The sequence below is a fragment of the Salvelinus alpinus genome, chromosome 29 (genome assembly GCF_045679555.1).
Source record: "Salvelinus alpinus chromosome 29, SLU_Salpinus.1, whole genome shotgun sequence".
In the NCBI taxonomy this organism is placed as follows: domain Eukaryota; kingdom Metazoa; phylum Chordata; class Actinopteri; order Salmoniformes; family Salmonidae; genus Salvelinus; species Salvelinus alpinus.
In genome coordinates, this window is record NC_092114.1 from 21,155,507 (window position 1) to 21,183,461 (window position 27,955).

Genomic DNA, 27,955 nt, shown 5'->3' on the forward strand with positions numbered 1-27,955 from the left:
AGAGAGAAGGAGAGGGGAGAGAGAGAGAGAAAAGGAGATGAGAGAGAGAGAGGGAAGAGAGATAGAGAAGGAGAGGGGAGAGAGAGGGGAGAGGGGAGAGAGAGAGGGGGAGAGGGGAGAGAGAGAGAAGGAGATGGGAGAGAGAGGGGAGAAAGAGAGAAGGAGAGGGGAGAGAGAGAGAAGGAGAGGGGAGAGAGAGAAAAGGAGATGAGAGAGAGAGAGGGAAGAGAGATAGAGAAGGAGAGGGGAGAGAGAGGGGAGAGAGAGAGGGGGAGAGGGGAGAGAGAGAGAAGGACAGGGGAGAGAGAGGGAAGAGAGATAGAGAAGGAGAGGGGAGAGAGAGAGAAGGAGATGAGAGAGAGAGAGGGAAGAGAGATAGAGAAGGAGAGGGGAGAGAGAGAGAAGGAGAGGGGAGAGAGAGAGAAGGAGAGGGGATAGAGAGAGAAGGAGAGGGGAGAGAGAGAGAAGGAGAGGGGGGAGAGAGAAAAGGAGAGGGGAGAGAGAGAGAAGGAAATGGGACAGAGAGAAAAGGAGATGAGAGAGAGAGAGGGAAGAGAGATAGAGAAGGAGAGGGGAGAGAGAGAGAAGGAGAGGGGAGAGAGAGAGAAGGAGAGGGGAGAGAGAGAAAAGGAGATGAGAGAGATAGAGGGAAGAGAGATAGAGAAGGAGAGGGGAGAGAGAGGGGAGAGGGGAGAGAGAGAGGGGGAGAGGGGAGAGAGAGAGAAGGGGATGGGAGAGAGAGAGGGGAGAGAGAGAGAAGGAGAGGGGAGAGAGAGAGAAGGAGAGGGGAGAGAGAGAAAAGGAGATGAGAGAGAGAGAGGGAAGAGAGATAGAGAAGGAGAGGGGAGAGAGAAGGGAGAGGGGAGAGAGAGGGGAGAGGGGAGAGAGAGAGGGGAGAGGGGAGGGAGAGAGAGAGAAGGAGATGGGAGAGAGAGAGGGGAGAGAGAGAGAAGGAGAGGGGAGAGAGAGAGAAGGAGAGGGGAGAGAGAGTAAAGGAGATGAGAGAGAGAGGGAAGAGAGATAGAGAAGGAGAGGGGATAGAGAGGGGAGAGAGAGAGGGGGAGAGGGGAGAGAGAGAGAAGGACAGGGGAGAGAGAGGGAAGAGAGATAGAGAAGGAGAGGGGAGAGAGAGAGAAGGAGATGAGAGAGAGAGAGGGAAGAGAGATAGAGAAGGAGAGGGGAGAGAGAGAGAAGGAGAGGGGAGAGAGAGAGAAGGAGAGGGGATAGAGAGAGAAGGAGAGGGGAGAGAGAGAGAAGGAGAGGGGAGAGAGAGAAAAGGAGAGGGGAGAGAGAGAGAAGGAAATGGGAGAGAGAGAAAAGGAGATGAGAGAGAGAGAGGGGAGAGAGATAGAGAAGGAGAGGGGAGAGAGAGAGAAGGAGAGGGGAGAGAGAGAGAAGGAGAGGGGAGAGAGAGAAAAGGAGATGAGAGAGATAGAGGGAAGAGAGATAGAGAAGGAGAGGGGAGAGAGAGGGGAGAGGGGAGAGAGAGAGGGGGAAGAGAGAGAAGGAGAGGGGGAAGAGAGAGAGAGAAGGAGAGGGGAGAGAGAGAGAAGGAGAGGGGGAAGAGAGAGAGAGAAGGAGAGGGGAGAGAGAGAGAAGGAGAGGGGAGAGAGAGAGAAGGAGAGGGGAGAGAGAGAAAAGGAGATGAGAGAGATAGAGGGAAGAGAGATAGAGAAGGAGAGGGGAGAGAGAGGGGAGAGGGGAGAGAGAGAGGGGGAGAGGGGAGAGAGAGAGAAGGAGATGGGAGAGAGAGAGAAGGAGAGGGGAGAGAGAGAGAAGGAGATGAGAGAGAGAGAAGGAGAAAGAAACACTGCCTCGGGTTTAATATATATATGATTAAAGAGCAAGAGGTAATACCTTCTCTGGGAGAACAGATGTCTGGAGCTGCTTAACATTTCAACTCAACACACACACACACACACACACACGCACACACGCACACACACACACACACACACACACACACACACACACGCACACGCACGCACACACACACACACACACACACACACGTTTGACCATGATTGATTTTAGAGTCTCAAAACTCAATTTGAATGGTCCACAATGTGTAGTTTTTGTATTTTCTATTATTGTATCACACACACGCACAAACACACACTGTCTTGGAACAATAACCTCTTTATAGCTCTTTGGAAATGTTTTGAGTTCTTATATTGTATATTAATAGGAGCAGTGGGACGAAGTGGTTGAACTCTTAACCCAATATTCATGTTTTAAAAGCAGTCACTGTTACATATTGTGATGGCTGGTTATGGTTTATTTGCATCATTATAATACATTGGGCAGCACGGCTGGCAGACCTATATACAGTATCACGTTTACAATTAGCTGGCTTATCTGAGAATAACATTTTTGCGTAGCGTGGGGATGTGATCTGATAATGGAATTCAAAGAAGATGATATACTTCATACTGTACGGAAAAGTAAACCTTGCTGATCCTATAAGGGAAAGGCCACAGCACACACGTGTGTATATATGTGTGTGTGCTGGTGTGTGCACCAAGGAAGATGAGGAAGAGGAAGATTAGCGGTCCAAAATCACATATAACTGGGGTAATTGTTCTACTTGTGCCTCCATGAGTGTGTGTTCCGGCTGCTCCTGTGTGTGTGTGTAAGTGTGTGAGGAAGATTAGCGGTCCAAAATCACATATAACTGGGGTAATTGTTCTACTTGTGCCTCCATGAGTGTGTGTTCCGGCTGCTCCTGTGTGTGTGTGTAAGTGTGTGAGGAAGATTAGCGGTCCAAAATCACATATAACTGGGGTAATTGTTCTACTTCGTTACAGCATGTTAATAGGATCGATCCCCAACCTGTGGAATGTTTGTCTTAGCTAGCCTCTGATCTTGATACACACTCCCTTCACACACACACACACACACACACACACACACACACACACACACACACACACACACACACACACACACACACACACACACACACACACACACACACACACACACACACACACACTCCCTTCACACACACACACAGTTCTTGATCAGTGGTATTGTTCATAACAGTAGCAATAACATAGACATTGTTTTCCAGAGAGTCAACAGATCTTCAAGAACAAGGAAATAAACCAACTGGAGGAATTTGAATCGAGACGCACCCATTATAAACTGGATGTAATCCTTTGAAAAAATAACTGTAATAACATAAAGAGTTTTATATATTTAGAATAAATTTGCTGAATTCATCTGACCTGCTATGGATAAATGTGATGCAAACATATTCTAAAAATCTACATCAACGTTATTCCTTGTCCTGTTTCATATTCTCAGAAATGTACTTAACATGACTCCGCAGGATACACACGTCTAATGCACAGCTCACAATGTTACCCAATCAATCCACACCATTTCCCACTTGGAGACCTGGGTCGTATTCATTAGTGCACACCGTAGCAAAACATTTACAACCTAAAACCAAAACAAGTTCAGGTAGCCCCTGCCCACTTCAGCCACTTTGCTTCCGTTTTGTGGCTAGTGAATAATACCAAGAACATTGATGAACTGACTGACTTGACTCATGGAATGGAGGTTAAAACACATCAAGGTCTCTGCCGGTGTGAAGACCGACTGGCCGCTGAGCCAGAATGATGACGAATATATGGTTAGCTTTTCATGCACACATTACCCAGAAGGCAGCAGTGTGACCCTGAATACCACATTGCTACCAGACCCCGAGGCTTTGTCTAGATAGTTAAATAAGTTTATGGCTGCTACGCTCTACTGCTCATCATCATCCTCTTCATCAGAGAGGCATAGCTACCATTGGTGCTGTAGGTTGAGGAGCGTTCTATTTTCAAATCTCCAAATACAAGTTACCTGACTAATGGTATCACCTGAATAATGGTATTACCTGACTAATGGTATCACCTGACTAATGGTATCACCTGACTAATGGTATCACCTGACTAATGGTATTACCTGACTAATGGTATCACCTGACTAATGGTATTACCTGACTAATGGTATCACCTGACTAATGGTATTACCTGACTAATGGTATCACCTGACTAATGGTATCACCTGACTAATGGTATCACCTGACTAATGGTATTACCTGACTAATAGTATTACCTGACTAATGGTATTACCTGACTAATAGTATTACCTGACTAATGGTATCACCTGACTAATGGTATCACCTGACTAATGGTATCACCTGAATAATGGTATTACCTGACTAATGGTATCACCTGACTAATGGCATTACCTGACTAATGGTATCACCTGACTAATGGTATCACCTGACTAATGGTATTACCTGACTAATGGTATCACCTGACTAATGGTATTACCTGACTAATGGTATCACCTGACTAATGGTATTACCTGACTAATGGTATTACCTGACTAATGGTATCACCTGACTAATGGTATCACCTGACTAATGGTATCACCTGACTAATGGTATTACCTGACTAATAGTATTACCTGACTAATGGTATTACCTGACTAATGGTATCACCTGACTAATGGTATCACCTGACTAATGGTATTACCTGACTAATGGTATCACCTGACTAATGGTATCACCTGACTAATGGTATCACCTGACTAATGGTATTACCTGACTAATGGTATCACCTGACTAATGGTATTACCTGACTAATGGTATCACCTGACTAATGGTATTACCTGACTAATGGTATTACCTGACTAATGGTATCACCTGACTAATGGTATCACCTGACTAATGGTATCACCTGACTAATGGTATTACCTGACTAATAGTATTACCTGACTAATGGTATTACCTGACTAATGGTATCACCTGACTAATGGTATCACCTGACTAATGGTATTACCTGACTAATGGTATCACCTGACTAATGGTATCACCTGACTAATGGTATCACCTGACTAATGGTATCACCTGACTAATGGTATTACCTGACTAATGGTATCACCTGACTAATGGTATTACCTGACTAATGGTATCACCTGACTAATGGTATTACCTGACTAATGGTATTACCTGACTAATGGTATCACCTGACTAATGGTATTACCTGACTAATGGTATCACTTGACTAATGGTATCACCTGACTAATGGTATCACCTGACTAATTGTCTCACCTGACTAATGGTATCACCTGACTAATGGTATCACCTGACTAATGGTATTACCTGACTATTGGTATCACTTGACTAATGGTATTACCTGACTAATGGTATCACCTGACTAATGGTATCACCTGACTAATGGTATTACCTGACTAATGGTATCACCTGACTAATGGTATCACCTGACTAATGGTATCACCTGACTAATGGTATTACTTGACTAATGGTATCACCTGACTAATGGTATCACCTGACTAATGGTATTACTTGACTAATGGTATTACTTGACTAATGGTATTACCTGACTAATGGTATCACCTGACTAATGGTATTACCTGACTAATGGTCTCACCTGACTAATGGTATCACTAGACTAATGGTATCACCTGACTAATGGTATTACCTGACTAATGGTATCACCTGACTAATAGTATTACCTGACTAATGGTATCACTAGACTAATGGTATTACCTGACTAATGGTCTCACCTGACTAATGGTATCACTAGACTAATGGTATCACCTGACTAATGGTCTCACCTGACTAATGGTATCACTAGACTAATGGTATCACCTGACTAATGGTATCACCTGACTAATGGTATCACCTGACTAATGGTATCACCTGACTAATGGTATTACCTGACTAATGGTATCACCTGACTAATGGTATTACCTGACTAATGGTATCACCTGACTAATGGTATCACCTGACTAATGGTATTACCTGACTAATGGTATCACCTGACTAATGGTATCACCTGACTAATGGTATTACCTGACTAATGGTATCACCTGACTAATGGTATCACCTGACTAATGGTATTACCTGACTAATGGTATCACCTGACTAATGGTATTACCTGACTAATGGTATCACCTGACTAATGGTATCACTTGACTAATGGTATTACCTGACTAATGGTATCACCTGACTAATGGTATCACCTGACTAATGGTATCACCTGACTAATGGTATCACCTGACTAATGGTCTCACCTGACTAATGGTATCACCTGACTAATGGTATCACCTGACTAATGGTATCACCTGACTAATGGTATTACTTGACTAATGGTATCACCTGACTAATGGTATCACCTGACTAATGGTATTACTTGACTAATGGTCTCACCTGACTAATGGTATCACCTGACTAATGGTATCACCTGACTAATGGTATTACTTGACTAATGGTATCACCTGACTAATGGTATCACCTGACTAATGGTATCACTTGACTAATGGTATCACCTGACTAATGGTATTATAAATGGTATTTTGGGACATGAAGGGAGTCGGCTAAACTCAGATTATCTCATCATAATTATATGATCCCGAAAAACATTAAATGTTAACAGATCTAGGATCACATTTTCCTCCATCAATCCTAACCTTAAGCATTAGTGGGGGAAATATGAAACTGACCCAGCACCTTACACCCGGAAATATTACCCAACATTGATGAGGTCAAAGGCCACAACATGAAAAAACAGACTTACCATCATGGGTTTGGTGCTGAAGCGTAGTTTCCTCTTCTGAGGGATATCCTCCTTCTCTTCCTCTGGTAAACCAGGGATCTCAGTAAGATCATTCCCAGGGTCATAGATGACGTCATCATCACCGTAAAGGTCATCCTCAGGGTCAGTACAGCTCTCCCCCCAGCCTTGGTAGCAAGCGTCTCCGTCCGTGTTAAAAATCACCCTCTCGTTCCCACTGTATTCCTCATTGGGCTCTTCTACCTGGTCCTCTGGAGAGACCCTGGGCCTGGAGGAGGCCTTCTCCACCTCCACCTCCTCCCCACGGGCTTCTGCCTCATCCTGGGCTTCATCCTGGGCTGGGGTAGCTGGGGTATCATAGGTGTCCTCGGAAGTCTTGTCCCCGACGGTGGCATCATTTGTGGGCCTTGAGTCCGTGCAGACTCCCAACGTCTCTCTGGAGGTGTCGGTTTCCTCCGCCTGCTTCTCCTCATACGATCCGTTCACTTCCCCTCTGTTGGTGGTGGTCCCTACAGGATGTCTCTCCCTGTCCCTCTGTCCTAACTCCCCTGCTGTCTCCTCTCTCTCCTGGGGCTCCTCCTCATGCAGAAAGGGTTTTAGCTCCACTGTCTCCGACAGCGGGCTAGGGCTGAGGAGGTCTTCTGAGGATGAGGACACAGGAAGTTTTCCTCCCACGCAGTTCCTGTACCCTCCACCACGCACCGGGGATTGGTGCGAGTCATCTTCACTGAGGTCGCCGTGCCGGTGGAAGTTATCAGGGGAGTAGAGTGCCCGGCCTCGCCGGAATGGGCCCCCTCCTCCCCCTCCCTGGTGGTCGACGCTCTCAAACACAGCGCTCAGCTGGCTCACGGTGGGCGACTGGGCTTCCGTCCTGGAACACAGTGAGTCCAGGGAGTCTGTGCTGCCCCTGTTGGAGCGCGACCCTCGCCAGTCGTCCAGGTGCTCATGGGAACCCCTCTTCTCCCGGCCATAGGAGTAGACAGGCGACTGGGACGCGTCACGTGACTGCTGCTCAAACAGCTTCCTGGTCTCTACGACCTTTGACCCTGCGCTGGTCCGGTCCGCTATAGGGTGCTGCGTAAGCTTGATGACTGAGCCGTCCACCTTGTTGATGAAGTTGGTGGGCTTGGTCATCTTCTGAGGCGACGGGTCTTCCCGCCTGGTGGAAGTACCGGAGCTCTCTGTGCCCTGCATCTGCATGAACATGTCCTTGATGCGGCTAACATGGGCACCATACTGTCGTCCCCGGCGCTGGGTGACCCGCTCGGTGTCCTTGAGCTGGGGCTCCTTGCTGTCCTGCCGGGGTGGCTGGTCGAAGGCCTTCTTTAGGGCCTGGAACTCTGTCCTGTAGGCGTTGCGGTGGGGGGAGGCGCTCCGGAGATTGCTCCTCTCCCCCGAGGCCTCCGTCTTCAGCATGATGGCGTCAGAGGTGAGGAGGCAGAGGGGATCTCAGCAGCATCGCTGGGCTTTCATCTCACCTATACTACTGTAGTATCCAGCGAGTTTGTGATTATCACTGTGATTTGATTTCACACTTCATTAGGGGCCATGGACACCTGGGAGAGAAAAGGCAATGCCTGTTAGATACAAGAGATACCAACCAAACTGTCATAATTATGCTTTTCATAAACACCATTCCTAGCATGAATTAATCTTAACTTAAAGTGCAACGTAATCATAGACGATGCTCTATGTGTTAAAAGCTCTTAGCACAAGAAATGCACTGAATATAAAATATATTTGCCCTCTAAAAGCTAGGGCTGGGAATTGCCAAGGGACCTTACGATACGTTATTATCGTGATACTTAGGTGCCAATACGATATGTATTGAGATTCTCACAATTCTATATGTATTGCGATTCAATACTGTCACGCCCTGACCATAGAGAGCTGTTTAATCTCTATGTTGGTTGGGGCGTGATAGTGTCTAGGGTGGGTCATCTAGGTGAATTGTATTTCTATGGTGGCCTGATATGGTTCCCAATCAGAGGCAGCTGTTTTTCGTTGTCTCTGATTGGGGATCATATTTAGGTACCCTTTTCCTCATTGTGCTTTGTGGGATCTTGTCTACAGATAGATGCCTGTGTGCACACCAGTAGCTTCACGTTTCGTTTGTGCTTGTTTGTTTTGTCTGTTGAGTTTCTATTAATTAAAAGATGTGGAACTCTACGCACGCTGCGCATTGGTCTACTCATTATGACGATCGTGACAAATACTGTGATTTTATTGCGATTCCGTAGTCCAAACATATTGATCACCATATGTCTGCTGCAGAGGGACAAGAGAGAGCCATGAGAAAACTATTTTTTGATCAGTCATGGAAATAAAAGTGCTGAAAACAAATTGGCTCCCTATTTAAAAAGAAGATGGAGAACAATCTATAAAGGAAAAATACTGGAGTTTTGGTACAGCCAACTAGTGACCCCAAAAATATTGCAATATTGTCAAAACGATACAATACGATATATTGTCAAAAAGAATATCCCGATATTCAACTGTATGGATTTATCCCCATCAATACTAAAACACATCCTGATGGTAATGATGCCTCTGTTTAGAAAGCAGTGAGTTGACCCATTTATCTAATCAATACTCACTTCCTCACGTGTAAGCTAAAACAAGCACTGATCAATATGGGTGATTGAAATCATGTGTGGGCCATCTGAAGATAGAGACTCAACTAAACATGAAACATCTTGAACATTGTTGAATACATGAATAAATGTGAACTATAGCACCTTGCAACATAAATTCAATGTTTGTGTGATAGAGACATGCCTTCTCTCCATTATGTACCTAATGTTAATCTTTTCAGTGTAGGATAGAAGCCTATCCTAAACCTGAGGTCTGACCATGTAGTTTACTGTCTCACCACCGCCCCGGCCCGAGGCATTCTGCATGATCATCTCGATTAATACAAGGACTGAAGGACAGTTCAGCTCATAAAGACAGACAGGCAGAAAAATGCAGGCTAGACGGTTTTTGGGAAAGGGTGCAAGGGGGAGTTGTTTACACACCACACACATAACTGTGATATAATCCATTGATAAATACGATCCAAATACACTGTGGATTCCATTTGTTTACATAATGTTTATATAATTTAGTATGAACAACGCAATTTTCATTTCAATATAAAATGCCCTTATTTCAAATGTGTTTGTATGTGTTATTACTATTATATTAATGTCATTTCATCATACCACCCTGTTTGTGAAATTCACATTTGCTCATTTAAAAAAATCCCACATGGGCTACGTAGGGTATCAGGTGGAAAACACTAAGACACACGAGAACAAAGATACATTTTTAATGTTACAAAGTGAAAAGATATCGGATAAATTTTACAAAATGTTTTCATCGTCAGCTGGTCAACAAAAATGCAAAATTGCAACGTTCTGCAAATGCACCCGTTGCTGCTATGATAAACAAGATAAACGTCCTAGAATCATTTTCGGAAAGCAGTAGCCTATCCGCCCAGCCATTTTATCAACGTCGGACATAAATGGTAAACTTCTAGATGCAGAAGATAAAACTCAAACGTGTAACATTGTATCAGCTCGAGCTTTATCCTACGTCGAACAGATAGACGCGCATCACCCACACAGGCATGGTTGTCAGCTCCATATGAACTCTATATATTATAATACATTATTTAATTTCAGTAGCCCATTTAAAAGGAAAACGATAGGCCTACTGCATAGTGTTGTTTATCATGTATAGAAAAAGCAGAAGTTTACTGTTTCCACCAAGCTACTCTCGATGTTTCACAAAGCACAAAACAAAAGAGTGACTTACGTTAATTGCTTCATGTGATGAATGACCGCGACATAAAATAGTCCTGTAAAAATTCACATGAAATACTCTGCTATCGTTATAAATCCCCTCCAATACGACATTTCCATTCAAGCCCGTCGATAGTCCAGTATTATGTCGCCCTATTGACACTTTGACACACAAGCCGTGGTCTACACACCGCTAGACAACGCCATTGCAGGCAATGGGTGATGCTGCCGTGTGCACAATGTGGGAGCCGACGCTATTAAATATTCCATCTCAATGAAGGGTGCGCAACTGGATGTTTTCTAAGGTGAAAACATCTTATATATCTTAATCAACAAGTAACAAAAACATATTTTACATTTAGGAAATATGATGTTTTGCAAATGGCATACACATGTGGCAGGTGTTTAACCTTATCGCAGTAATGGTTTGGTCCAGTAAAGTGCAGTCTGGCAGAAATACCACCACAAATAACTTCACTGGCTTTACTATGGTTGTCACTAGTTACCACAGCCACAAAGTCAAAGTTGACTTTATCCTAAAAAATTTATGAAAACAAAAATTTGCTTTTTGGTCTTCATTTAAGGTTAGGGTTAGGCTTAAGGTTAGCAGTGTGGTTAAGGCTAGGGTTAGTGTTAGGTTCAACTTACTTATCCTACCATTTACAGTACCTAAGGGGTTAAATGTACCACCACACACCATATGAATCTAAGAACACAATGCCATATTAGAATACAAGTATTGAGTCAAAGGAGCCAGCCTATAGCATATGCAGCTGACTGGGCCATGTGATTAAGAATCTAGGGATCTTTGGGATCTGAAAGGGCCTCATTATTCCTTTTTTAATGTGGGGATGCCGTTTTAATAATATCAACATCATGGACACTTCACTATCACAACAAGTTCTCACTGTGGTACTATTATAGTCATATTTTGTATTTAGTACACTATTCACTTGACATGATCATATTTGGGATGCAATGAAGAAAGGGGAGAGGATCAGGTTTGATGCAGTTCATTATGAGATAAATAGATTTCACATTGGCATGATGATCACCTGGATCAAAGGCTTGTCTGTTTAGAAAATGAGATCCAGGGCAGAGTAAAGGCATGTGCTAATACAGCAGAATTCTAGAAGGCTTGTATTGACCAACATGGTTTCCCCCACTGAATACAGTGTTTAGTCCTCAACTGGTCAATGAATGGGAATCCCCATATAGACTACAATATATAGGCTATATTATGAAATACACTCACCATCTCCACCCACAATTACTAGCACCTCAAATCTCTACATGTTGCTAAGCAACCTAAAAAAAGAAATCGGAAATTTAGAGAGAAAAACATCCTGGCACTGCAGAGAACAGGAGATGCTATGCTATTCTTCACAGTGCATTGAATGCACCCAATCAAGATTATTATAAAAAATCTCTACACATTTAATATACTACCGTATCGTTGATCACACCCAAATATGCCGGAACAGAACCTTTCTAAAGACTTGTGGTGGAAAAAGCATTACCAGTGTGTCCTGCTGTATCTGTGCCCAGCATAATAAACTCCAAGGGAGCAAGATGGAGACTTAAAGGCCCAATGCAGCTGTTTTTATATCAATATCAAATCATTTCTGGGTAACAATTAAGTACCTTACTGTAATAGATTTCCTCCCTGTCTGGGAGTGATCTGAGTGGGGGGGGGGGGGGGGGGGGGGGGCGCTGAAAACGTTCTGTTATCGGCAGAAAGGTTTGGAACTACGTTTGTTATTTGTCTATTAACTAATGTACTGCATGATGATGTCACCATGGATAGCCGAAACCCCCGCCCGTGCAAACCTGCTAATTAGACGGTCCTGTGTAGATTGGATTTTCAACCAGAAAATAACACTGATCAAATATTTTCAGACTTTTACAGTGTTAGTTTCATCAGCTGTTTCACAATATGATTCAAAACACAGAAAAAATGAATTTGAACTGTACTGGGCCTTTAAGAGTCTGACTGACCCTTTCTTCCTTCTTCAGGACCCTTGTCTGAGCTGAATAGCCCAAAGAGGAAAGGGGGCTGAGGGGCTGAGCATGGCCATCTGTCTGCTCTGGTTCACCACAGGGGGAGAACAGATTTTAATAGAGTTCTCAGACATCTCACTGCCCTCTCTACAGCTGGACTTACACATTGCAAGGAGGGGTGGTAGGGATGGAGGGGTTGTGTTGGTCACGCAGGGTCAATATCACATCTACATAATTTTAGAAGCAAGGCACAGAGCGAGAGAGGCAGTTAGGAAGTGCAGCTCAGTTTCCACCTAATTTTTTGCACACTGCACACAAAATTAGGTGGAATCTGAGCTGCACTTCCTAAACTCCTGCTAAATGTGTGACCCTAATAGAGACACACATTTCCCTCAGATTACACATAAACTCCCATATCTATTGGCTGAAATACCACAATGTGAAATCACAGCAGCAAGATTTGTGATCTGTTGCCACAAGAAAAGGGCCACCAGTGAAGAACAAAAACCATTGTAAATACAACCGAAATGTATGTTTATTTATTTTCCCTTTTGTACTTTAACTATTTGTATATAGACATAATATGACATTTGAAATGTCTTTATTATTTTTGAACTTTTGCGAGTGTAATGTTTAATGTTATTTTTTTATTGTTTATTTCACTTTTGTTTATTATCCATTTTACTTGGTTGGCAATGTAAACATATGTTTCCCATGCCCCTTAAATTGAAATTGAATTGAGAGAGGGAGAGAGAGGGGGGAGGGAGTGAGAGAAAGAGAGAGAGACAGACAGAAACACAGACGGACAGATCGTTGTTTTAGTGATTCGATTATGTAAATTGAAATTGTGATGCTTTTTAACTTAGATGAAATTGCGTCACACCCGTTTTTATGATAGGAGTTGCCCCACTGATTTGCGTAATTTGCTATAGATTTTCATTTGACTGCTCATCTTATTTTCCAGTTTCTGCGCCAGATGTTCCAACCAATGAAAGCGCTCGGGGAGGAGGAGGCGGAGGCTGGAATTTCAGGGATGCTTGTTATGGCTGTCAAACCACTAGCGATGAGAAAATCATATATTTCCATGTAAAATTCACCCGACTCCAATGAAAAATGGACACAACGGTTGTTCTCGTATGGATTTATATGGGTATGTATAGATTTAAAATGGAAATATTGAGAAATAGGCATGCTTTTTCATGTTATGAATGTTAGCTAGTAGCAAGCTAGCGTGGTACAGCTATGTGGTTGGTGGGTTGGTCATTTCTTCCCACTGTCATGGAACAAATAGCTAACGTTAGCTTGCTATCAAGTTATTCAGGGAGAAAGGTGCCTTGTCGTTTAAATCTACTTGTGTTTATCTAGATAGCAAACGAGCTATTTAGGATATGGTATTGTTAGTTATTAGTAGCTACAATATAACTATTTTACCATTAACGTTATTTTGCAACAATGTTGCTATTCCTCCAAGGATGTGTTGTTGGTTAGCATGTTCTTCCAACATTCTGTTTCACGGACACAATGTATCACCTTATTTAGCCCAGGTGTTACACATGTATAATAAACTACCAACATTATTACACCTAGTACGTCTTGGTCATCAGTCCTGCAATTCATGAGAAGATGTTACTCTTCATCTTGCATTTCTCATATCGTTAGGATGTTTTTGCATGACATGTAGCCTGGAGTGGAGTTTAGTCTGCTATGTGTAGCCTAGGCTACAAAAGCCATATTGAATACTATAGTAATCACGTGTGGAAACATCTTTCCTCACCACGTGAATATTATTTAATCACAGCTACAACGTTGGGAATTGATGAATTGTGCATCGTGTCTAGATGTGCTAGACATTAGAGGGAGGCATTCAGTGTTTGAATTAAAATTCTAATATTTGAATTTAATGTGAATAGTAATTGTTTTGCAAACATATTCTAATCAGTTTGAGAAAAGGTTTAAAATATTACTTTTGTTTGTGTTTGTTGGCCTATTAAGTTTTCATTGTGCTTGTCTCCCGTGTCACACATTATTATGATGTGATTGGAAGAAATAACCAACTACAGGATAATCTGGGTTTGAAGCAGAGAACTGCCCTCAAGACGGTGAGTGGGCATGTGCAGTGGTGCATATCTTGTGACTCCCCACTGAGCCCAGCCGCTCATCATAATATGAAGATATGCTCAAGTAGTTTCCCATTAAAGGACACATTTGTCTTGAATGTAACAGACTGTGGTGTAACCTCTTCTGTTTTGTTTGTAATCTGTGCTCTTTGGTTGTTTTCGATTTCTTGTGTCACAGTCTAATCCTGACTAGCCATAACTGTATTATTTAGAGAGGCTGTAAAATCAAGTTTACTGTAAATTCGAGTTTACTGTAAATTAGCCTTTGCTTGGTTACCTAACTACTGTAACTTTTGTATTGATAAGAGACTTTCAGTTGATAGTTAAAATGTTGATGCTCACTGAGTTTTTAATGCAACGATACCATCAACCTATAGAGCCCGCCTATCGAGAGACCAAGAAAATAATAACATTTTGAAAATCCTAGACAATAGCCTACTTTCTTACCTTCTCCAAAAGACCCCATTCCCTGGAACGAGAAAAGATGCTCATTGTTACCTTAGTCCAGAATAGTTGTGCTCCAAGTTCAGGTTAGGGACAGTAGGGACGTCTGAGTTTGCTGTGGTCCTCCCCTGCTAGCAACCACTGTCTATAGAGGCAGACACAGAGCACAGTTTCCCCTGCTAGCGACCACTGTCTATAGAGGCAGACACAGAGCACAGTTTCCCCTGCTAGCGACCACTGTCTATAGAGGCAGACACAGAGCACAGTTTCCCCTGCTAGCGACCACTGCCTATAGAGGCAGACACAGAGCACAGTTTCCCCTGCTAGCGACCACTGTCTATAGAGGCAGACACAGAGCACAGTTTCCCCTGCTAGCGACCACTGCCTATAGAGGCAGACACAGAGCACAGTTTCTCCTGCTAGCGACCACTGTCTATAGAGGCAGACACAGAGCACAGTTTCCCCTGCTAGTGACCACTGTCTATAGAGGCAGACACAGAGTACAGTTTCCCCTGCTAGCGACCACTGCCTATAGAGGCAGACACAGAGCACAGTTTCCCCTGCTAGCGACCACTGTCTATAGAGGCAGACACAGAGCACAGTTTCCCCTGCTAGCGACCACTGCCTATAGAGGCAGACACAGAGTACAGTTTCCCCTGCTAGCGACCACTGCCTATAGAGGCAGACACAGAGCACAGTTTCCCCTGCTAGCGACCACTGTCTATAGAGGCAGACACAGAGCACAGTTTCCCCTGCTAGCGACCACTGCCTATAGAGGCAGACACAGAGCACAGTTTCCCCTGCTAGCGACCACTGTCTATAGAGGCAGACACAGAGCACAGTTTCCCCTGCTAGCAACCACTGTCTATAGAGGCAGACACAGAGCACAGTTTCCCCTGCTAGCGACCACTGTCTATAGAGGCAGACACAGAGCACAGTTTCCCCTGCTAGCGACCACTGCCTATAGAGGCAGACACAGAGTACAGTTTCCCCTGCTAGCGACCACTGTCTATAGAGGCAGACACAGACCACAGTTTCCCCTGCTAGCGACCACTGGCTATAGAGGCAGACACAGAGCACAGTTTCCCCTGCTAGCGACCACTGGCTATAGAGGCAGACACAGCACAGTTTCCCCTGCTAGCGACCACTGTCTATAGAGGCAGACACAGAGCACAGTTTCCCCTGCTAGCGACCACTGTCTATAGAGGCAGACACAGAGCACAGTTTCCCCTGCTAGCGACCACTGTCTATAGAGGCAGACACAGAGCACAGTTTCCTCTGCTAGCGACCACTGTCTATAGAGGCAGACACAGAGCACAGTTTCCCCTGCTAGTGACCACTGTCTATAGAGGCAGACACAGAGCACAGTTTCCCCTGCTAGCGACCACTGTCTATAGAGGCAGACACAGAGCACAGTTTCCCCTGCTAGCGACCACTGTCTATAGAGGCAGACACAGAGCACAGTTTCCCCTGCTAGCGACCACTGTCTATAGAGGCAGACACAGAGCACAGTTTCCCCTGCTAGCGACCACTGTCTATAGAGGCAGACACAGAGCACAGTTTCCCCTGCTAGCGACCACTGTCTATAGAGGCAGACACAGAGCACAGTTTCCCCTGCTAGCGACCACTGTCTATAGAGGCAGACACAGAGTACAGTTTCCCCTGCTAGCGACCACTGTCTATAGAGGCAGACACAGAGCACAGTTTCCCCTGCTAGCGACCACTGTCTATAGAGGCAGACACAGAGCACAGTTTCCCCTGCTAGCAACCACTGCCTATAGAGGCAGACACAGAGCACAGTTTCCCCTGCTAGCGACCACTGTCTATAGAGGCAGACACAGAGTACAGTTTCCCCTGCTAGCAACCACTGCCTATAGAGGCAGACACAGAGCACAGTTTCCCCTGCTAGCAACCACTGCCTATAGAGGCAGACACAGAGCACAGTTTCCCCTGTTAGCGACCACTGTCTATAGAGGCAGACACAGAGCACAGTTTCCCCTGCTAGCGACCACTGTCTATAGAGGCAGACACAGAGCACAGTTTCCTCTGCTAGCGACCACTGTCTATAGAGGCAGACACAGAGCACAGTTTCCCCTGCTAGCGACCACTGTCTATAGAGGCAGACACAGAGCACAGTTTCCCCTGTTAGCGACCACTGTCTATAGAGGCAGACACAGAGCACAGTTTCCCCTGCTAGCGACCACTGTCTATAGAGGCAGACACAGAGCACAGTTTCCCCTGCTAGCGACCACTGCCTATAGAGGCAGACACAGAGCACAGTTTCCCCTGTTAGCGACCACTGTCTATAGAGGCAGACACAGAGCACAGTTTCCCCTGCTAGCGACCACTGTCTATAGAGGCAGACACAGAGTACAGTTTCCCCTGCTAGCGACCACTGTCTATAGAGGCAGACACAGAGCACAGTTTCCCCTGCTAGCGACCACTGTCTATAGAGGCAGACACAGAGCACAGTTTCCCCTGCTAGCGACCACTGTCTATAGAGGCAGACACAGAGCACAGTTTCCCCTGTTAGCGACCACTGTCTATAGAGGCAGACACAGAGCACAGTTTCCCCTGCTAGCGACCACTGTCTGTAGAGGCAGACACAGAGCACAGTTTCCCCTGCTAGCGACCACTGTCTATAGAGGCAGACACAGAGCACAGTTTCCCCTGTTAGCGACCACTGTCTATAGAGGCAGACACAGAGCACAGTTTCCCCTGCTAGCGACCACTGTCTATAGAGGCAGACACAGAGCACAGTTTCCCCTGCTAGCGACCACTGCCTATAGAGGCAGACACAGAGCACAGTTTCCCCTGCTAGCGACCACTGTCTATAGAGGCAGACACAGAGCACAGTTTCCCCTGTTAGCGACCACTGTCTATAGAGGCAGACACAGAGCACAGTTTCCCCTGCTAGCGACCACTGTCTATAGAGGCAGACACAGAGCACAGTTTCCCCTGCTAGCGACCACTGTCTATAGAGGCAGACACAGAGCACAGTTTCCCCTGCTAGCGACCACTGTCTATAGAGGCAGACACAGAGTACAGTTTCCCCTGCTAGCAACCACTGCCTATAGAGGCAGACACAGAGCACAGTTTCTCCTGCTAGCGACCACTGTCTATAGAGGCAGACACAGAGCACAGTTTCCCCTGCTAGCGACCACTGCCTATAGAGGCAGACACAGAGCACAGTTTCTCCTGCTAGCGACCACTGTCTATAGAGGCAGACACAGAGTACAGTTTCCCCTGCTAGCGACCACTGTCTGTAGAGGCAGACACAGAGCACAGTTTCCCCTGCTAGCAACCACTGTCTATAGAGGCAGACACAGAGTACAGTTTCCCCTGCTAGCGACCACTGTCTATAGAGGCAGACACAGAGCACAGTTTCCCCTGCTAGCGACCACTGTCTATAGAGGCAGACACAGAGCACAGTTTCCCCTGCTAGCGACCACTGTCTATAGAGGCAGACACAGAGCACAGTTTCCCCTGCTAGCGACCACTGTCTATAGAGGCAGACACAGAGCACAGTTTCCCCTGCTAGCGACCACTGTCTATAGAGGCAGACACAGAGCACAGTTTCCCCTGCTAGCGACCACTGTCTATAGAGGCAGACACAGAGCACAGTTTCCCCTGCTAGCGACCACTGTCTATAGAGGCAGACACAGAGCACAGTTTCCCCTGCTAGCGACCACTGTCTATAGAGGCAGACACAGAGCACAGTTTCCCCTGCTAGCGACCACTGTCTATAGAGGCAGACACAGAGCACAGTTTCCCCTGCTAGCGACCACTGTCTATAGAGGCAGACACAGAGTACAGTTTCCCCTGCTAGCAACCACTGCCTATAGAGGCAGACACAGAGCACAGTTTCTCCTGCTAGCGACCACTGTCTATAGAGGCAGACACAGAGCACAGTTTCCCCTGCTAGCGACCACTGTCTATAGAGGCAGACACAGAGCACAGTTTCCCCTGCTAGCGACCACTGCCTATAGAGGCAGACACAGAGCACAGTTTCTCCTGCTAGCGACCACTGTCTATAGAGGCAGACACAGAGTACAGTTTCCCCTGCTAGTGACCACTGTCTATAGAGGCAGACACAGAGTACAGTTTCCCCTGCTAGCGACCACTGTCTATAGAGGCAGACACAGAGTACAGTTTCCCCTGCTAGCGACCACTGTCTATAGACCACTGTCTATAGAGGCAGACACAGAGCACAGTTTCCCCTGCTAGTGACCACTGTCTATAGAGGCAGACACAGAGCACAGTTTCCCCTGCTAGCGACCACTGTCTATAGAGGCAGACACAGAGCACAGTTTCCCCTGCTAGCGACCACTGTCTATAGAGGCAGACACAGAGCACAGTTTCCCCTGCTAGTGACCACTGCCTATAGAGGCAGACACAGAGCACAGTTTCCCCTCCTAGCGACCACTGTCTATAGAGGCAGACACAGAGCACAGTTTCCCCTGCTAGTGACCACTGCCTATAGAGGCAGACACAGAGCACAGTTTCCCCTCCTAGCGACCACTGTCTATAGAGGCAGACACAGAGCACAGTTTCCCCTGTTAGCGACCACTGTCTATAGAGGCAGACACAGAGTACAGTTTCCCCTCCTAGCGACCACTGTCTATAGAGGCAGACACAGAGCACAGTTTCCCCTGCTAGTGACCACTGCCTATAGAGGCAGACACAGAGCACAGTTTCCCCTCCTAGCGACCACTGTCTATAGAGGCAGACACAGAGCACAGTTTCCCCTGCTAGCGACCACTGTCTATAGAGGCAGACACAGAGCACAGTTTCCCCTGCTAGCGACCACTGCCTATAGAGGCAGACACAGAGCACAGTTTCCCCTGCTAGTGACCACTGTCTATAGAGGCAGACACAGAGCACAGTTTCACTTCCAGGTAGGATCACTGTCTATAGAGGCAGACACAGAGCACAGTTTCACTTCCAGGTAGGATCACTGTCTATAGAGGCAGACACAGAGCACAGTTTCACTTCCAGGTAGGATCACTGTCTATAGAGGCAGACACAGAGCACAGTTTCACTTCCAGGTAGGATCACTGCCTATAGAGGCAGACACAGAGCACAGTTTCACTTCCAGGTAGGATCACTGTCTATAGAGGCAGACACAGAGCACAGTTTCACTTCCAGGTAGGATCACTCCAGTCTAGAGAGAGACCAAAGGCTAGATTTCATCTAATATCGCTCCCATAAGTCTGTGTAGTTCTAATGAGAACTAAATGCACATGCATTCCCCCTGACCGGAAATTACAGACTGATCCACCTTCCTCCACCTTACACTGCTGATTGGAAAGAATAACAGGACAGAGGACATCCCCTTGCTGCCTAGCCAGCCTTTCAGGAGACAAGCTCTTTTTTTCTATGTGTGGCCAATGACATGAATAAAGTCTATTTTTGGCTGAGGCTGCTGTGTGCCCAAGGTCGGGTTGGTCCCTAAAGGCATAAAAGAAGGGTTATCCATTCTGTTAGTGATCTGCAGCAAGGGAACATGGCAAGGTGTGTGTGTGTTTTGTGTGTGTGTACACTAGCCTATATACATGTGAGTGTGTGTGTGTGTATGTGTTAGTATGTTTGTCTGTGTGTGCGTGTGATGGCTCCCGCGAGATTATCTCGTGGTTAGGGAGTTTAGCATTAACCATTAATGGGTGATGTATTAGAGTAGGCTTTTGGTTCAACATCTCCAGAAGGCCTTGCTGTGCCCACAGATCCAGGTGTAAGCAGATCTGATGCTATTAGCACGGCCTGTCATTAGCTTAGCCAATGATATCTGCTTTCTTTGGCTGGAGTCTCTCAAATGCGTTTCAAATGCCACCCTATTCCCAATATAGGCTACTGCACTACATTTTACCAGGGCACATGTGGCTCTGGTCAAAAGTACACTCTTAGAAAAAAGGGTTCCAAAATGGTTCTTTGGCTGTTCCCAAAGGAGAATCCTTTTGGGTTCCAGGTCTACCTGGAACCAAAATGGTTCTCCTATGGGGACAGCTAAGAACCCTTTTAGGTTCTAGATAGCACCTTTTTTTCTAAGAGTGTATTGCATTATGTAGGGAATAGGGTGCAATTTAGGATGCAGCCCCTCTTGGAGCCTCTAAGAAATAGACTGACCTGGGGAAGGCCATCTGGGCTGACACATAGAAATTGAATTTGGAATGTTAACTTGAATGGGGATATCCATTCTAGTAAGTCTCATTCTATGGGCTGACACGTCTGTGGGCAATGTGTGTTAATTAAACTGCATCAAGCGTCTCTGAAAGGAAGGGTCGATGCTAGACCTTGGCTGTGCCTGTGACCACCATTGGTTTTGTAGTGTGACGCCTAATAGAATAATATACTTGAGTGTGATTTAAGAGAGGGTCACTGAAAGACCTGGGCTGCTTCCCAAAATGTCACCCTAGTACCTATATAATGAACTACTGTTGACCAGGGCCCATAGGGACAGCGCACTATGTAAGGAATGTGGTGCCATTTGGGATGCACCATTAGTTTTATGGTGTGCTGATATTGGAACATTCAGCTAGCTACAGGAGTAGCCTAGATCATAGCTCAATGTGCAGTAGTGGTTGCCGGGCAGGTTAGCGGTTGCCGGGCCGGTTCTATTTCTATGGCTTCGTCACAGTCCACTGATCCCAAGCGTGTGATTATTTCACATCTATACAACCGTTTAGATCATTGACCGCCTTTTTCTGTGACCAGGTCCCCGGGGACAAAGGACATCTGGGACACTTTAATGTTTAGTGTTCTGATTCAGATGGGGATCCTAGATCTGTTTGGTTAAAGTAGTCAAAGTCCATTGAAGCCCATTTTAAATGGGCTTCAGACAACTGTGTGTACTGGATAGGACGTAGGCTAGCGTAATCTGACTGTGCTGTCTGTAATCTCTTCTGTACCAGAGTGGTTTAACTCTTTATGTGGACTCTTGGTGTGTTTATTTTTGTCCAGTTTCCCAGACTCAGATTAAGCCTAGTCCTGGACTAAAAAGTATGTTCATTCTCCATTGAAAGTGATTTTTAATCCAATTAGGACTAGGCCTAATCTGTGTTCGGGAAAGCGGCCCAAATCTCCCAGTATGTCATAACGATGATGAAGAATGAAGATGATGATGGTAACATGTTTTCCAGTAGGGAGTAGGGACCTACACTATATATACAAAAGTATGTGGACACCCCTTCAAATTAGTGGATTGGGCTATTTCAGCCATACCCGTTGCTGACAGGTATATAAAATCGAGCACACAGCCATGCAATCTCCATAGACAAACATTGGCAGCAGAATGGCCTGCACTGAAGAGCTCAGTGACTTTCAACATGGCACCATCATAGGATTCCACCTTTCCAACAAGTCAGTTCGTCAAATTTCTTACCTGCTAGAGCTTCCCCGGTCAACTATAAGTGCTGTTATTGTGAAGTGGAAACGTCTAGGAGCAACAACGGCTTAGCCACAAAATGGTAGGCCACACAAGCTCACAGAATGGGACCGTCAAGTGCTGAAGCGCTTAGCGCATAAAAATTGTCTCTCCTCGGTTGCAACACTCACTACCAAGTTCCAAACTGCCTCTGGAAGCAACTTCAGCACAATAATTGTTCGTCAGGAGCGTCATGAAATGGGTTTCCATGGCAGAGCAGCTGCACACAAGACTAAGATCACATGCACAATGTCAAGTGTCGGCTGGTTTGGCATAAATCTCACCACCATTGGACTCTGGAGCAGTGGAAACGCGTTCTCTGGAATGATGAATCACGCTTCACCATCTGGCAGTCCGACGGACGGATCTGGGTTTGGCGGATGCCAGGAGAACGCTACCTTCCCGAATGCATAGTGCCAACTGTGAAGTTTGGGGGAGGAGGAATAATGGTCTGGGGCTGTTTTTCATGGTTCGGGCTAGGCCCCTTAGTTCCAGTGAAGGGAAATCTTAATGCTACAGCATACAGTACAATGACATTCTAGACGATTCTTTGCTTCCAACTTTGTGGCAACAGTTTGGGGAAGGCCCTTTCCTGTTTCAGCTTGACAATGCCCCCGTGCACACAGTGAAATCCATACAGAAATGGTTTGTCGAGATCGGTGTGGAAGAACTTGACTGGCCTGCACAGAGCCCTGACCTCAACTCCATCAAACACCTTTGGGATGAATTGGAACGCTGACAGCGAGCCAGGCCTAATCGCCTAACATCAGTGCCTGACCTCACTAATGCTCTTGTGGCTGAATGGAAGCAAGTCCCCGCAGCAATGTTCCAACATCTAGTGGAAAGCCTTCAGAAGAGTGAAGGCTATTATAGCAGCGAAGTAGGGGACTACCTCCATATTAATGCCCATGATTTTGGAATGAGATGTTTGACAAGCAGGTGTCCACATACTTTTGGTCATGTAGTGTATGTTCATCTCTTCATCTCTTCCAGGCTCCATTTCCTGCTAATGGAATTGAAGTTATTTGTCTGCAGTCATGAACAGTGGAGCTGTCTCTCTCTCTCTCTCTCTCTCTCTCTCTCTCTCTCTCTTTGACACACACACACACACACACACACACACACACACACACACACACACACACACACACACACACACACACACACACACACACACACACACACACACACACTGTACTGCAGTTCTACCCCCTCCCTCCCTTCCCCGCGCACTCCTTTTCCCATAGTGATAAAAGACGTAGCTCCACTGGAGGAGGGAGGAGAAAGAGAGAGAAAGAGAAACGCTCTGTCAAACCAGAGAAGAAGAGGGGGAGGTAGAGGAGGGGGAGGTAGAGGAGGTAGAGAAAGAGAAACACTGTCAAACCAGAGAAGAAGAGGGGGAGGTAGAGGAGGGGGAGGTAGAAGACGTAGAGAAAGAGAAACACTGTCAAACCAGAGAAGAGGAGGGGGAGGTAGAGGAGGGGGAGGTAGAGGAGGTAGAGAAAGAGAAACACTGTCAAACCAGAGAAGAAGAGGGGGAGGTAGAGGAGGGGGAGGTAGAAGAGGGGGAGGTAGAAGAGGTAGAGAAAGAGAAACGCTGTCAAACCAGAGAAGAGGAGGGGGAGGTAGAGGATGGGGAGGTAGAGAAACACTGTCAAACCAGAGAAGAAGAGGGGGAGGTAGAAGAGGTAGAGAAAGAGAAACGCTGTCAAACCAGAGAAGAAGAGGGGGAGGAGAGAGGAGGGGGAGGTAGAGGAGGTAGAGAAAGAGAAACACTGTCAAACCAGAGAAGAGGAGGGGGAGGTAGAGGAGGGGGAGGTAGAGGAGGTAGAGAAAGAGAAACACTGTCAAACCAGAGAAGAGGAGGGGGAGGTAGAGGAGGGGGAGGTAGAGGAGGTAGAGAAAGAGAAACACTGTCAAACCAGAGAAGAAGAGGGGGAGGAGAGAGGAGGGGGAGGTAGAGGAGGTAGAGAAAGAGAAACACTGTCAAACCAGAGAAGAAGAGGGGGAGGAGAGAGGAGGGGGAGGTAGAGGAGGGGGAGGTAGAAGAGGTAGAGAAAGAGAAACGCTGTCAAACCAGAGAAGAGGAGGGGGAGGTAGAGGAGGGGGAGGTAGAAGAGGTAGAGAAAGAGAAACGCTGTCAAACCAGAGAAGAGGAGGGGGAGGTAGAGGAGGGGGAGGTAGAAGAGGTAGAGAAAGAGAAACACTGTCAAACCAGAGAAGAGGAGGGGGAGGTAGAGGAGGGGGAGGTAGAAGAGGTAGAGAAAGAGAAACGCTGTCAAACCAGAGAAGAGGAGGGGGAGGTAGAGGAGGGGGAGGTAGAAGAGGTAGAGAAAGAGAAACACTGTCAAACCAGAGAAGAGGAGGGGGAGGTAGAGGAGGGGGAGGTAGAGGAGGTAGAGAAAGAGAAACACTGTCAAACCAGAGAAGAAGAGGGGGAGGAGAGAGGAGGGGGAGGTAGAAGAGGTAGAGAAAGAGAAACACTGTCAAACCAGAGAAGAGGAGGGGGAGGTAGAGGAGGGGGAGGTAGAAGAGGTAGAGAAAGAGAAACGCTGTCAAACCAGAGAAGAGGAGGGGGAGGTAGAGGAGGGGGAGGTAGAAGAGGTAGAGAAAGAGAAACACTGTCAAACCAGAGAAGAAGAGGGGGAGGAGAGAGGAGGGGGAGGTAGAGGAGGGGGAGGTAGAAGAGGTAGAGAAAGAGAAACACTGTCAAACCAGAGAAGAGGAGGGGGAGGTAGAGGAGGGGGAGGTAGAAGAGGTAGAGAAAGAGAAACGCTGTCAAACCAGAGAAGAGGAGGGGGAGGTAGAGGAGGGGGAGGTAGAAGAGGTAGAGAAAGAGAAACACTGTCAAACCAGAGAAGAAGAGGGGGAGGAGAGAGGAGGGGGAGACAGAGAGTAATGGCACACAACACCTCCAGCTCTATCTTGCATAAACCATCTTAAGAGCTTCCATTTGCCTCTGCAACACTTCCTGAATAAAGAATACGTTTGTTTGTGTTCTAAGTGGAGTGGGTCTAAACAGTAGGTTGTGGTATAATGGAGTCAGGGAGTATGAGACAGAGAAGAAGGTACGCTAGGTTCCAGAACAGTCTGGGATTGGGATAATTTTTTTGACTTTTAAATTAATTATATATAGCCGTTCATTATTGTGGAACATAACTTATAAATGAGCTGAGCAAAACTGTCTTACCCTTTCAGAACCCCCATCCGACAGCTGTATACCAAAATAAGAGGCGGGCGGCTGTTTGGTTGTTGGAATCCCAGACTGTAGCTTTAAGAGGCTGACTGAATCCCAGTACTGCAGCTCCCTACTGCTGTTGACAACCATTCACTGCTCTGGCCCTCTGACTCTCGTGTTCCTGATATCATAGGCCTTTAATAACTACTGACAAGTCGACTGTAGCCTGGGTGCCTGGCTGACTGTTCCTGCACTCATCAACACTAGGCTTATATCAAAGACGAGACTGAATAGCTTAAACTTCTCTGGCTATATACTACTGGCCTTGTTTGGCAAGGAAAGAAAACGTATGTACCAGCTCTCCCAATTTAGCCAGCAGCCTCCAAATAGATTTCTAGATCAATTAAAGTGGGAATCAGGGGTTGAAACAACAAAAAAGCTGAGGTATGGGGCTGGTGAAATATAACCACTCTCAAATGAATAGACAGCGGTATGGATGAAAGGACTGACCATCCATTACATTAAGATTATACTTTTAATCATGTTTTGAGGCTAAAGAGTGTTTGTTTAAATGTGCATTGTTGACAAACATTTGGGTTCTGATGGGGTACGACAGTTGAACTAAGCTCATACACTACCGTTCAAAGGTTTGGGGTCACTTAGACATTTCCTTGTTTTTGAAAGAAAAACAATTTTTTGGTCCATTAAAATAACATCAAATTGATCAGAAATACAGTGTAGACATTGTTAATGTTATAAATGACTATTGTAGCGGGAAATAGCTGATTTTTAATGGAATATCTACATAGGCGTACAGAGGCCCATTATCAGCAACCATCACTCCTGTGTTCCAATGGCACGTTGTGTTAGCTAATCCAAGTTTATCATTTTAAAAGGCTAATTGATCATTATAAAACCCTTTTGCAATTATGTTAGCACAGCTGAAAACGGTTGTTCTGATTAAAGAAGCAATAAAACTGTACTTCTTTAGACTAGTTGAGTATCTGGAGCATCAGCATTTGTGGGTTCCATTACAGGCTCAAAATGGCCAGAAACAAAGAACTTGAACAATGTACACATGATGGAGATTTTCACCTTGGAAAGGGACATTTTCTCCCTCCTGAATGCAGTTGGTAGGGGCTGTAATGATGAAGACACACACGCACACACGCATTGCCTCCCCCACACACAGGACCCCCAGCTAATTACCTCGGTGTCCTCTCTCTCTGTGCTCCAGTGGTCACCATCCTGTCGACGTTGCACGCCGACCGGAACGTTTACCCGTCTGCAGGTGTGCTGTTTGTCCACGTCCTGGAGAGAGAGCACTTCAAAGGAGAGTTTCCCCCCTATCCCAAACCTGGTCTGTGTTCCTCATTGGATCTCTCAATTCAATAATAACCAGATTACTCATTTTACTATTACTACTAGTACCTATTTATTATTAATACTAATAATAAATACTCATCTATTCGGTAATAACATATATTTAGCTAAGCTACAATACAGTAAATGCATAAATGTCAGTGTCAGAGTAGCATTTACATCTCACACTATCAGGGTCTAGTTGACTAACTACTAGGCTGGGCGCGTTTATTGTACATGTACCAACGTCTGTCCGTACAGGGGATTGTACATGTACCAACGTCTGTCCGTACAGGGGATTCCAGCAACGACCCCATCACCTTCAACACCAATCTGATGGGCTACCCAGACCGGCCAGGCTGGCTGCGTTACATCCAGAGAACCTCCCACAGTGATGGGGTGCTCTACGGATCCCCCACTGCTGAACACGTGGGCAAGGCCACCATCATAGAGGTGTGTGGCTCCATTTACTGCTAATGCAGCTGAAGTATATTGTCTGCTCTCTCTCTCAATTCAATTTCAATTCAATTTAAGGGGCTGTATTGGCATGGGAAACATACAGTTGAAGTCGGAAGTTTACATACACTTAGGTTGAAGTCATTAAAACTAGTTTTTTAACCACTCCACAAATTTCTTGTTAGCAAACTATAGTTTTGGCAAGTCAGTTAAGACATCTACTTTGTGGATGACACAAGCAGTTTTTCCAACAATTGTTTACAAACAGATTATTTCACTTATAATTCACTGTATCACAATTCCAGTGGGTCATAAGTTTACATACACTAAGTTGACTGTGCCTTTAAACAGCTTGGAAAATTCCAGAAAATGATGTCATGGCTTTAGAAGCTTCTAATTGACATCATTTGAGTCAATTGGAGGTGTACCTGTGGATGTATTTCAAGGCCTATCTTCAAACTCAGTGCCTCTATGCTTGACATCATGGGAAAATCAAAAGAAATCAGCCAAGACCTCAGAAACAAAATTGTAGACCTCCACAAGTCTGGTTCTTCCTTGGGAGCAATTTCCAAACGCCTGAAGGTACCACGTTC

At 45.7% G+C, this 27,955-nt stretch overlaps 2 protein-coding genes across 7 annotated transcripts in view; one reads left to right on the plus strand and one right to left on the minus strand.

The window, feature by feature from the left end:
• Positions 1-10,615, minus strand: part of LOC139559291 (neurabin-1-like) — a 119,028-nt gene extending 108,413 nt beyond the window's left edge. For all 3 annotated transcript variants that reach the window (XM_071375156.1, XM_071375157.1, XM_071375154.1), the window contains exons 1-2: positions 10,398-10,615; positions 6,603-8,155 (exon numbers count right to left, since the gene is read on the minus strand). In XM_071375156.1, the coding sequence (XP_071231257.1) occupies positions 6,603-8,015 (1,413 nt within the window). In that variant the 5' untranslated portion in view covers positions 8,016-8,155; positions 10,398-10,615. The remainder of the gene's footprint in view (positions 1-6,602; positions 8,156-10,397) is intronic.
• A 2,747-nt stretch (positions 10,616-13,362) lies between these two features.
• LOC139559294 (epsilon-sarcoglycan-like) overlaps positions 13,363-27,955 on the plus strand; it is a 32,247-nt gene continuing 17,654 nt past the window's right edge. For 3 of the 4 annotated variants that reach the window (XM_071375162.1, XM_071375164.1, XM_071375163.1), the window contains exons 1-3: positions 13,363-13,535; positions 26,782-26,904; positions 27,202-27,359. In XM_071375162.1, the coding sequence (XP_071231263.1) occupies positions 13,499-13,535; positions 26,782-26,904; positions 27,202-27,359 (318 nt within the window). In that variant the 5' untranslated portion in view covers positions 13,363-13,498. Of the gene's footprint in view, positions 13,536-26,781; positions 26,905-27,167; positions 27,360-27,955 lie in introns of all 4 variants that reach the window. The other variant, XM_071375165.1, reaches the window with a different exon arrangement.